Genomic DNA, 13046 nt, shown 5'->3' on the forward strand with positions numbered 1-13046 from the left:
GAGGAGTCAGGTGCAGCTAACCTTGTTCACCAGTGCTCACCAAAAGATATCAATGCAAGTGGCAGCAAAAGCAACAGACAATGTGAAACAAGAAGTCTGAGTGAGGTTACATCACAACTGGTGGAGCTGGGAGAACTTCTGAGCTCCCAGATGCTCCTACCTCCCATCAGGACATAACAAAATGACACATCAGCCCTCCCTGTACTGCCCTAATTTCCCTAGGAGAGAAACTTGGGTAGAAGGAGCTAGAAAGAAGCCTCGGTGTCTTCTGCACAAGGCCTCTGATTTGGCCAATTGCCCCAGAATAGCATGTACCTTTTGTTCAATCTACATGCTTCCTTATGTTTTCTTTCTAATGACTGATGGAAAGGTTTTGTGGAAAAGTCAACTATTTCTGAGCTTTAACAGATTAGTAGTAAAACTGTCAGAAGTCACATTATCAAAAAAAATCAGGGAAAAAAATAAATTACTTTATAATATGCATGTTAACCAAAACATTAAATCAAAACTTAATTTTAATTCCACAGAAATAATATCTGTATTTAGATATACAAAAATTCAGTGTTTCTTAAAGAAGAAACAGTTGAAAATGTACATGATATGGGAGGATATAAAATATTTATTTAAAAATTAAGTTAAAATTAAATTTTATGTCTCAATTTGTGTTTCTGCTTTCTCCTGTCTAAATCTTATAACTTGTTTGTTTGTCTGTCTGAGGAGTTATCTGCTAGGAAGTGACATAATCTCCACGTATTTTCTTTTGACAGACGTATGCTACCCAACTATGAAAGAGGATTAAAGTTTTATTACCTGTCATATAGCATGCCTACTACACAAAGTTAATCACCTTTTAAGGAGAGAGACCTGCCCTTCATAGCAGGGGATGCAGCCAGGCAGACCTCAGCCACCTCCCTATCATGGAGCAGATACACATGGCGTCTCCCCGATTATCCTCTAGCACTGTTAACAAAACAATGTTCAAAGCTGCACAACTGCCTTCCTTCCTTCCCTTTCTTAGCTCCGTGAGCACCAGAGGTATATTTTTTTTGTTTGTTTGTTTTTCTGTTAATTTTGCAGAAGCAAGAAAAGGAAGGGGCCTTTTCTCATGATAACATTTCATGTTTCCAGGCTGCTTTGTTTTTCCAGGCTGTATTATAGGTAAATAAAACTGACAAGACAAGGCTAGTGAGTTGAGGACCTGATGTTTCCATCTTGTTTTTTGAGTCTGTTACCAGTAAAACTTTGAAGGTTTCTTCCAGCCTCCCCCTCATTCATCAGTCAAGCCTAGCAAAAGTAACAAGCATCAACTGAGCTCTAGCCAAGACGTGTTACATCTGAGAGTTAATAGTCACTGCTTTTGTCAAACTTCAGTGGTGTACTGCAGGTTACCTTGCTGACCTTGGTGATTCTGGTCTCACCTTGTTCTCCTTTTCTCTCCTCCTTAGCGATTTTGCTTAGTATTTGTTCTGGTTCTGACACCTATTCAGTACTTCTTGGTTCTCAAAGTGCCAAATGGTTTCTCTACACTTGGAAGCAATTTTGCAACAATTCTTCATTTTTTTTTTTGCAAGATAGCAGTGAATGCAAGCTCACAGTTCTCACAGTTGGGAGATGCATTAGTATAACTTTCATTGTGGCCATTGAGGTAGCCATGGAAGACAATAATACAATCTATTTTTTTTTTAATCTATCTGTTACAAGAATTAAAGTAATTAGAAAACTATATGCTCTTTGTTTCTTTAAAAATATGCCACATTTTGTTCTAAGGACCTAAAATAGCTTGAACCTTCTGGGTTCAAGCAAGCTCATCTCCTGCCTTTGGAAATGTGCAAATAAGGGCAGGAGAAGGGAACAGTTGCAGCTTTTAAGTTGCCTGGCAGTGAGTTACCTTGACTTGTACTTTTATGTTATATTTTGTGATGTACATTTCAGTTACATCAAGGGATGCTACAGGGAATGAAAATATGTAGTTATACCAGCATTCGTAAAAATCTAACACTCCAAAAGAAAGAAATCCCGAACAAGCATATGATGTAACACCTGTGCACATACAGTGGCGCATGCATCTTGGAAAGTGCCTTAGGAAGTTTCTTCAAGGAACAAGATAACCACCAGAGATCAAAATCAGTCCATAATCCAAAAAGGGGTGAGCTATGCACAGCAGTGTTAGGATTTTGGGCACTGCTGACTAGTGATCCACCTCTGACTGTTGCCTGTAAGAGCAACATCGTGCAAGCCATTCAGCCTGCTTTCTCATGTTGAAATAAAAGACCTACAAAGAGGCACTTTTATCTACAGACAATTCTTTATTTATAGAATGGATTGCTATGACTTTCTAACTGAGAGAGCACAAAGATTTCTATTCCAGAGTGTCCCCACATTGTCCTGTGACGCACTTGTTAGAGAGTGCTAAAACCAGTCATTCCTTCTCATGTTAATAAATGTGATGCAAAGGAGTGTGACTGTCTCCTGATGCTCTGTATATCACGGAGATGAGCTTCTCAGAAGTTACAAACTCAGGACAGCCGGGAGTTTACAAGTTATGGACCAGCCTCTCCAAGGGACAGGCTACTTGGGGAGATTACAAAGAAGGTTCTAAGGTATGCAGGGAGGAAGTTAGGAAGGCAAAAGCTCAGCATGAACTCAGATTGGCCACTGCAGTAAAAGAGAACAAGAAATCCTTTTACAAATGTATCAGTGGTAAGAGAAGAAACAAGGAGAATTTACACCCTTTACTTGATGCAGCGGGGAATGTGACCACTGAGGATAAGGAGAAGGCTGAGGTCCTCAACGCTTTCTTTACTTCTGCCTTTAATAGGCAGATCAGTTATCCTCAGGACACTTTATGCCCTAATCTGGAAGTCTGGGATGCCAGGCCGAATATATCCCCTGTGGTACAGGTGGAGACAGTTAGAGAGTTCCTCCTCCATCTGGACTGCCACAAGTCCATGGGACCGGACGGGCTCCATCCTAGGGTGCTAAGGGAGTTAGTGGGGCTGATTGCCAAGCCGCTCTCGGCCATCTACCAGCGCTCCTGGTTATCTGGGGAGGTCCCGGAGGACTGGAGGCTTGCCGATGTGACTCCCATCTACAAGAAGGGCTGTAAGGAGGATCCAGGGAACTACAGGCCTGTCAGCCTGATCTCAGTACCCGGGAAAGTTATGGAACAAATCATCCTGCGTGAGATCACTTGGCATATGCGTGGCATCCAGGGGATCAGGCCCAGCCAGCACGGGTTCATGAAAGGCAGGTCATACTTGACCAACCTCATTTCCTTTTACGACTGGGTGACCAGCCTGGTGGATGAGGGAAAGGCTGTTGATGTGGTCTACCCGGACTTCAGCAAAGCCTTTGACACGGTCTCTCACAGTATTCTCCTAGGGAAACTAGCTGCCTATGGACTGGGTAGGTATACCCTTCTTTGGACAAAGAACTGGCTAGGGAGCCGTGCCCAGCGGGAAGTAGTTAATGGAGCCAAGTCCAGCTGGCAGCCTGTTACAAGCGGTGTCCCCCAGGGGTCAGTACTCGGGCCCATCTTGTTCAATATCTTTATTGATGACCTAGACGAGGGGATTGAGTGTACCCTCAGTAAGTTTGCAGATGACACCAAGTTGGCTGGTGGTGTTGATCTGCCTGAGGGCAGGGAGGCCCTTCAGAGGGATCTGGATAGGCTGGATCGCTGGGCTGAGCTGAATGGGATGAGGTTCAAGTGTCAGGTCCTGCACTTTGGCCACAATAACCCCATGCAGCGCTATAGGCTCGGAGCTGAGTGGCTGGAGGACTGTCAAGAGGAAAGGGAACTGGGGGTGTTGGTTGATGCTCAGCTGAACATGAGCTGACAGTGTGCCCAGGTGGCCAAGAGGGCCAATGGCATCCTGGCCTGCATTAGAAACAGTGTGGCCAGCAGGAGCAGGGAGGTAATCATCCCCCTGTATTCAGCGCTGGTGAGGCCGCACCTCAAGTATTGTGTTCAGTTTTGGGCCCCTCACTACAAGAAAGACATTGAAGCCCTGGAACGTGTCCAGAGAAGGGCAACAAAGCTGGTGAGGGGTCTGGAGCGCAAGTCTTATGAGGAGCAGCTGAGAGAGTTGAGATTGTTTAGTCTGGAGAAGAGGAGGCTCAGGGGAGATCTCATTGCACTCTATAGCTTCCTGAAGGCAGGTTGTCATGAGCAGGGGTTTGGCCTCTTCTCCCAGGCAACAAGCAGGACCCGAGGAAATGGCCACAAGTTGTACCAGAGGAGGTTTAGATTGGACATGAGGAAAAACTTTTTCTCCCAAAGAGTGGTCAGGCACTGGAATGGCCTGCCCAGGGAGGTGGTGGAGTCGCCATCCCTGGCAGTGTTCAAGAGGCGGCTTGATGAGGAGCTACAAGATATGGTTTAGTAGCTGTGGCAGCAATGGTAGTGGGAAGACGGTTGGACTAGATGATCTTATAGGTCCCATCCAACCATGTGATTCTATGATTCTATGATAAAAATCAGTCGTCACATACATATATAAGCAAATAACAATAATATAAATACGTAATGTATCATAGGTGTTATATTACATTTGAAGGAGAAAGTTATTTTCTTCTTGGAAGCGGTGCATTTGTGTCACACTGTCAAAACTATTGTTAAAAAAAAAAGGAGAACTCACATTGGCACATGATAACATGCCTAAAGTGATTTTGGCTTCAAGTAAACACCAAATATCATGAGATCTGTGATGAAATCATGGGAACTAACAATGATTGCCACATGGCAAAGACTCCAGGGCCTTTTGTTGATACATGCAGCTGTCAGACATGAAACCAGCCACCTGTCTTGCTTCAGCATTTTCTCTTCTTTTCTCCTGACACCATAAGCATAACTTAGTCAGCTACAGATATTCTTGCCAAAAGAAATGGCTCACTGGTAGGTTTTGCTGTTTCTAAAATTGGGTTCGATACTGGGTTGTTGTTTGCTTTTTTTTTAATCTTACTAATAGGAAATTCAGAAAAAAATAAGACTGCTTGCTTTGAGAAGCTAGACTGCACTTGAGGTGTCTGGGACTTCAGTCTCCTTGTTTAAACTTAATTCTCTCTATATTGACTATTGTCTGAAAAAGAGAGCCTTCTGAAGAGAAGTATGGATGCATCCCAATACCTTAATCTCTACCTTCCTAGAAGAGGAAAAAGCTACAATAGCTAAAATATGCTCACCACAAAACCTGAATCAATAATTTAATTGGTGTCCTATTATGTGGTTCATCCCATTACAGAGAGCACAGATGGGAAGTTCAGATGTGACTAAAGCTCTTTCTGCACATTTCAATACCTTCCCAGGATCTTTAGTGAAAGTCTTCTTGAGATCTAAACATTAAGCTGTGTTCCTTCTGGCCTGTTCTTCATCAGGAGCAAAATTCTGCCTTCAGACTTTATTAATGATTCTGCTGATGATACATGAAATGAAACAAAGCACAGCTCATTCCATAAAACCAGAATTTGCTTTTCTAGTCTAGGAGAAACACATTAAAATTGGTGATGACATCTAGTTCTGTTAGAAAATTAATGATACGAGGCTCAAAGTACTGATTACATATCCATAAGAGATTTTATGTTCAAAGGGGTAACACTTGATTTAACTGAGTTTATATTTAGAAAGACAGGATCTGTTTCTTCCAAGCACTCTGTTAGATTTGGATGATTTTTTTTTAAACACATTTCACATTTTCTTACTTTTTTTCTGCAATACTTTGCGTGCTTTTGTACACCACTTTAAAAAAATACTCAAACATTAAGAAGGCTAAAAGTACAGAAGAGCAAACTAGACAATCAATAGCTGGAAACTTTGCTGTCCTCTATTTTCAACTGAACTGAAAGCACTGGAACATTTCTTGAATCTCTGTTTGTATATTTTAGTGTTTGCAGTAGGAATGGCATTTCAGGCGTGCCCACCTTTTCCTGCCTTGCAGCAATCTTCCAGTAATGGGCAACTTGGAACACTGTAAACCTTCTCATTAGGGAAAAGATAAGTAATTGGCTACAAAAAATGTCATCATTTCTATTGCCTAAATCTAAGATTCTTTTTAAAATGAACAACGGTGTCTACAATTTGATCAGAACAGCAGCAAGAAAAATAAAGCAATGAAAACCCATTAATCAATTCAGTCTTATTATTTTTATTCTGGCATCTTGCACTGCAGCTCAATATTACTGCATCTGGTAGAGCCTGAAGCACGGCCTTACAGATTGTTTCAGACCTCAGGTATGTAGCTAGCACAGATTCCCACCATAAAGCTCCATAAAACACGTTATTAATGTGTTAGTTGACCAGATGCTCTAAACAACGTGCAATGGGTTTGTCAGCTTCATTTTGGTGTGGCTGTCACACACTGTTTCCTGAAGCAGTGTCATGCATTTAAGTTAATCTTGAGCACATGAATGGGGAGAGGAAGTGAAGATTTGTTTCTGGGCTGAAGATGAACACCTTAAATAACTAACTATTGTGCAGGTGTGGGTGCAAACACACTCATATTATTCTGCAGTGTTCGTAGTCCTACCTCCAGAACATTCAACAGTCCCACCAGTTGCTGACAAAGGAAAATCAAAACCATGTAGACTAGATGGAAAGCCGTCGCATGGCAACTCTAATGAAAAAGAGTTTCTTTAAGTAGCTTAGTCATACAGCCACTGGAGGCTGTAGGGACCCAGGAGCCACTGAAGAAATAAATGGTGGTGCTCTTTGTAATCAACTCTATATTTTTCTTTTGCCTAGTATTTCATCCAAAATACTCTTACTCCCTCAGAATAAAATAAATAAATAAATAAAAAGTAGCTATTAGTACAGAGTCATCTCACTATGCTTAATAGCTACTAATGCATTTTTCTTCTAATTACTTGTCCAAACACTCTTGAATTCTTACCAAATTTTAGCACCCACACTGTCCTTTGGTAGGAGTTCCACAATTAATTATGCTTAACTTCTCATTTCCAGCCTGTATTTTGCTACCTGTGTCTTACTTATTTATTCTTGTGCTGACATCATCCTTCAGACAGAATACCTCTTCTTCCTTACTGATGTTCATGTGAATCCTAACTACCTCAATAAACTAAATTTTATGGCAGAATCTCAAAATTAGGTTATTTCCACAATGCTTAAACAAGTGCTGATAGAGATAACCAAGACAGTTTAATAAGCTACGTGAGTACCAAAAGTAGCACAGCAGTCTCCCTTGGCTCAGGAGGATAAATTATCCCAAATGAAGAACCACACTCAAAGAATATTTTTGTGCAGCAGTATATAGTACTTTAAAACCATATGAAGAAAATTGATCATGTAGAACAAAATCTGTCAAAGATTGCTACACTGGGATCAAGTCACAGTGTTGATTCTTCCTTCACATTGAAACACACATTAATACCATTCATTGGCATTGATGCCAATGTTGTAGCATCTCTGTATTAAGGAATCCTGCTTGCCAAATGAGGTTGATCAAACCAATCTGGTACACGGAGGGGGAGAGTTGTTGTGTTGAATAGCAGCCCTGCATTATGCCATTGGGCTCAACTTTTTACATATGCAGTATGCACATGTACATAAGGACTGCAACAACAGACACACATCTACCACATGCCCTAATATGTCAGATGATTCATCTCATCATGTCACCTGAAGCACATACAAAACTTGCCCAGAGAATAAAGAGCTTTCAAATTATATCAATACTTCCTAATTCTTATGAGGAAAGAGACTAGAGAGCTCCAGGAGCCACTCTTGAAAAAGATCTTCAACAGGAAGGGGTAGGTATGTTTTAGTAACTGACTGTTAGCACACTACCATGTGTCTTTTCTTTATAAACCACTGCTTTCTCCTTATTCATCCTGGCAACTGAACCAAGTAGAGCTCAGTATTCCCACCTAAGGAACAGCAACCGTCCACAGAGCACAGCAAAGTTAGGGTGTGTAGGGTGTGAATTAGTTGGCACTAGAGGAAAATACTCTAGAAATTACTTGAGATTCATTTCACATTTCTGAAATATCAAGGGAAATTTATATAAAAAGTAAGAAATTTCAAATATTAACCTTGTTCATATGTGCATAGAGATGCAGGGAATATTATCTGAAATTTGTGCTTTTTTGTGCTTGCCTAGAGTTGAAACTGTGAGGATTTCCAGGGGAACAAATGAAAGGGATGCAGAGGGAAGCAGTGCTGTGCTGTGAATTCTACAACCATTTTTATTTTATTCAAAGACATCCATCTCGGAATATGTAATCAGCGTGTTCCCTCAAACTTGTCATAGCAGGCAGTAATAAATCATGTAGACATTCACTCAGTCATCCACTTCATAAGTCCCACTGACTGCCATGTATCTGGAGGCTGATATGAATGTACGCAACACTGAAAATACAACTGAGTTGTGAAATAAGCAAATCACAGAGGAGATGTCCTAGTATTATGATAATAATAGTGCTAAAAGTGTTCAAGGCAAAGCCCACAATTCAGTGTGAATCTAAAGAAATAAACTATTGTTACCTACATGACCAAAAATGTTGACAAAACTATAAAACATTATTTTATTATTCCTCCATGGGTTTTCCCATCTGACAAGAAACTGTAAAGAACATACATAGAAACTGTGACACATTCAACTTCTGCTTGATCCTGTGTAATCTCCATCTCCATGGAGGGTGGTATGTGTATAATGGCAATGCATCTACATTTTCAAGGGCAGAAGGGCTCTGAGCTAATAGATCTAAACTAGGAGGAAACTCTGCAAATTAATATGTATTTGAAACTTTGCCGCAGAGCAGAGCCTTCTAAAGTTCACACTGATAACCTCTCTCTTTAAATTAAAAACACAGAGCATAATTCACTTGCATTCAGCAACCGTCTAGCTATCAGGGAATGCAAGATTTGAAGCAACTTCCCTCTATTAGAGCTCACCTTCTTTGGATATTGCTAGCACAGAACCTATTATATATATGTGGTAGGTTTAATTAGGATCTCTAGACTGGGATTTAATTTTTAAGATCACACACTACTTTCCCAGTAGCACAAAAATCAGCAGCAGGTTGTCACAAGGTAAGAGCAGCTTTATGCAGTAACTAAAGATAGCTGAGGTGCATATAATTCAGTGAAAAGTGTTCATTAGCAGGCAAGCTCATTCAGGAGGTGTCTGTCTCCTGTTCAGTTGAGTATGCGCATACTCCACACATCTGAATTAAACACTTCACTGTGTACTTTTGCCCAGGCTCACTTATGTATGTAAATCATAAAAAGAAAGCAATGTAGTGACACTGTTTTGGGGGAAAGGGAAATGTTTACACTGGTAGGTTTAAAAAAAAAAAAAACAAACACATTTTTTCTGGGGAAAAAGAAGAATACATTCTGGATCAGCTGAAATTCATATCCGATTTCTGCTTGAGGATCATTGTATACTGTTCATAAATGAAAATCAACATCCTACTATCACAGCAGCATATACATTATGAAGACATTAAATACTGTTACTCTTCTACCACTTTTCAAGATATGATGGAGACAATGTTGTTTTCTAAACAGAAAGACAAAACAATACATTTCCCATTCACTTTTGCAGAACACAGGTTCTGAGTCTTCAAGTTTACCGAATGAAAAATCTGTAGTGGAGATCCTTTTAAAAATGTTTGTAAAACATTTGCATCATCTGTTCCTCACAGTAATATCAGACCTCAAAATTAACTCACCTGACTTTCGTTTTCCATCCATTTCACCAATGTATTGGTTTTACCTTTTAGGTAGGTTTTAAATATACCAACACCACCTCATACAATACCACATTGGGACTACTGGGTAAGCTGAGCAATAAAAGGAAAATGAGATTTAGATCAGTTACACCATTACTTTACATTCACGGAACAGAGAGGCATTACCATGCTACTTGCTATGAACTCAGATGTTCAGTGCTGGATGCCAAGCTGTGCACCGCTACAAGAAAACTTCAATTTCTGTTCTCATTTGCATGTCACATAGTTGTATAGATTAACATAGCACAGACTGGCGTGCATATCTGTTCCTGCTGCAAGTGTAACTATAGTATCAACTAAAAAAGTTGGTTCTGGCAAAAATAACAGAGTAAATCTACAGAAAACTTCATGGCATAAGTCCAGCAACCAAGAGTTCTAGAGAGGACAACAAAAATCCCTTGAATATTTAAGCAAACCTAAACTTTCTATACTTGTTGTGGAATGGTTGAACAACCTCACAGAAATCAGAATTAAACTCATGCCGCTGATACTAGTCATATACAACAATAAACCATCACAGCAGTACTTACAGCTAGAGAATATCAGAGGACACGAGTGCTCATCCATTGGAAAATTGTGCAGCTGCAGCTGGCACTCTGCGTTGATGGTAAGCCTACGGAGAAACCAAGCATTTGTTACTGCACATCAGCACAATGAACAGTCAGAGGAGGAGGCTGGGTAACCTTAGGTATCATGCAAGCATGCTTTGACATCTGTAAGGCAGGCCTGAAAGGAAAGGACTATATGTGCAGATTGTTCATTTGCTATATAGGCCTGATCCAAAACAATAATAATTATCTAAAAACTCATATAATTTCAGATATATTACTAAAAGTTTCTTGATCCAAGAAATTTGTGCATATGTTTTTCTCTAGATAATTCATCATTGAAGGACACAGAACGGAAGAAACTCTTCTTTACAAAATTAACAGGAAACATAGCTGTTGTGATGGTATGTAATGCCACAAAAATAAAATCTCATAAAGAATCTTATAAGGAACATTTTCTGGTTTTACTTATAATGTAAACATAAAATTCTATCAATCATTCTGGGCTGTGTCTCAAAAACTTAATAAATCTCTGTAAGCCATTCTCAGTTGTATAGATGTGACAAAGAGATCAGGAGAAATGTCTTCAGTCATGCTTGAAAGCTTGTTTTATGTGATACCCCTAAGATAAGTGACACTATGAACAGAGCTGATTTTAAAAAGACTATTAAAATCAGATAATCTTCAGTCTGATAGCTTACAAAGTAGATCTATTTACCCAGGTGGATTGTATTAAGTGCTAGTTTATTACACAGATTTTTTCAGGAAATAGACACTACATTAATTGCATGCCTGAATTTATGCAGCAAGTGTGGGCTGTGAGGTTTTTTTGTTGGCTTCTTTTTCTTCTTTTGTTTTTTAAACTAATTCAGAAGTTAACAAACTGGATTGGAAAAGGTTTGTGTCTCAAATTTAGGATGACACAGAGAAAATCTGTCTTGGAGAAGGTCACCTGTGAGGAACTTAACAGTTTGTTGTTTTTTTTTTCCCTGAAACTAGAAGAAGTTTTGCAGGGTTACAGCAGGAGTGCATTCACACCCAAAAGCACACAAGGAAGAAGGGGGAAAGGCATGGAGTATGACTGAACCTTGTACACTTTCTCCTGAATACAGAATACCTATCAGCACTTGACAGTACCAGGACATACAGTAGTTACCGCTTCCATGTGTGCTCACTTAAGTCAGATAAGTTGGTTTTGAATTACACAGTGCTATCAATGAAGAATGATCATTCTAACAGTTCATCCTATGTAAAAAAAGAGGCTGGCTTGAGTGAGTAGAAAGGACTCAAAACATCTTTCACAACCTGAAAATGCTCATTCAAACAATCCACTGGGTCAAATACACCTTTTTTAGGTGTTTTAGATAATTTTTGCAGTTCATTCAACAAATACTTTCTTTCTTTAGTGATAGGTATGTCAATCTAACTACTATTAGGTAGATACTTAACTTGCCCTGAAATACTGAAACAAGACTTAACAAATAAAACAAGAAAAAAACCAAACAACTCAACCAAGAGGATATTGGAGTTGACATCCTAATCACCAAAGTCTTTAGCTAAAGGCTACTGAAATAAGCAAGAGCTGTCACAGTGAAGCAGGCGTAAGAAGGGAAGGGCACTAAAAATGTCAGTAGCATTTCCAGCTGTTTCTTTCCTTTCTTAATGTTTGACAAATACTTGCTACTGGAGGCCAACTGCAATTGCAAGTGTCATCATAATATGCTGTTGCACTGAGAGGGCTAAATACAATCAGTGAAGAAAATGTAAGGTGACAGGGATGTTTCTGAAAAAGTTTGCCATGTAGAATATGGCTTATGGCAAAACTCCCTTCTGAGCAATTCGTCTCTTCCATAAGTAAACAAATATTTTGATTTCCATGGGCTTTTTTAATGCAAATACATACAGTATTTCTAATACCATACAGCTGATGGTATCACAAAGATTAGAAAAGCCTTTCCTCCAGCAATACACCCTTGTGATGAGATGTGACAGACTATCTGTCAGAGTGATTTATTTGAAGAAGCAAGTATTGGCATTAACATGAATCTAGAAATACTTTATCCAGCCCTGCATCTAACTCTGATTAGAAAAGTTTCTGACACGCTTTATGGAACTATGTGCTCTTGACTTTATTACAAGCACTAAAGAGTACAATTTCTACAATTTAGACAGACCTATTTCCAATTCTCAAGGCTTCTTTTCTAGGAAGAGAAGATTTTGTTCTTTAAACTCTACCGTACTTACATCTGAATATTTCAGACCTGACCTGTCAAGCACGGTCAGGTAAGCATCAGGAGGAAAACAACAGAGGAGAACAAAGATACTGCTCAAAATTACTATTACTATGCCAGAGAAGAAGCTTTCAGCCCTGCACACTGAGTGCTCACCTGAGGGTGTACAAGATCTTGCCATCATTCCATATGCGGAGGAGCTGGTTGGGGGTGGTGATCCAGTGAGCCTCCGCCGTCTTGGAGTTGCGAAATATCGTGTCTGGAATCCAGATCAAGCCAACCATGTTGCTGTTCAGAGTCAGTATTTTCATGGTGCTGTTGAAGCGAAGACGGCTATCTGTCCACGTCTGGGCAAAAAATATATCAATTTGATATTCCTGCAATGAAAGCATGATACACAAATGGAGATCAGTTCCATGCTTCCTACTGCTACTAGGTCTTTGATAAGGTCTATCCAGATGCAGAGTGGCAGAATACGTTCAGGCAGAATGTTTCCTTTTTCTACTGCCCAAGGGAT

At 39.8% G+C, this 13046-nt stretch overlaps 1 protein-coding gene across 2 annotated transcripts in view; it reads right to left on the reverse strand.

Moving 5' to 3' along the window:
* Positions 1-13046, reverse strand: part of GABRG3 (gamma-aminobutyric acid type A receptor subunit gamma3) — a 319770-nt gene that overhangs the window by 137989 nt on the left and 168735 nt on the right. For both annotated transcript variants that reach the window (XM_086769013.1, XM_086769008.1), the window contains exons 4-5: positions 12686-12906; positions 10281-10363 (exon numbers count right to left, since the gene is read on the reverse strand). In XM_086769013.1, the coding sequence (XP_086625139.1) occupies positions 10281-10363; positions 12686-12906 (304 nt within the window). The remainder of the gene's footprint in view (positions 1-10280; positions 10364-12685; positions 12907-13046) is intronic.

This window comes from Chlamydotis macqueenii, chromosome 1 (assembly GCF_036417535.1).
Source record: "Chlamydotis macqueenii isolate bChlMac1 chromosome 1, bChlMac1.mat, whole genome shotgun sequence".
Lineage (NCBI taxonomy): Eukaryota > Metazoa > Chordata > Aves > Otidiformes > Otididae > Chlamydotis > Chlamydotis macqueenii.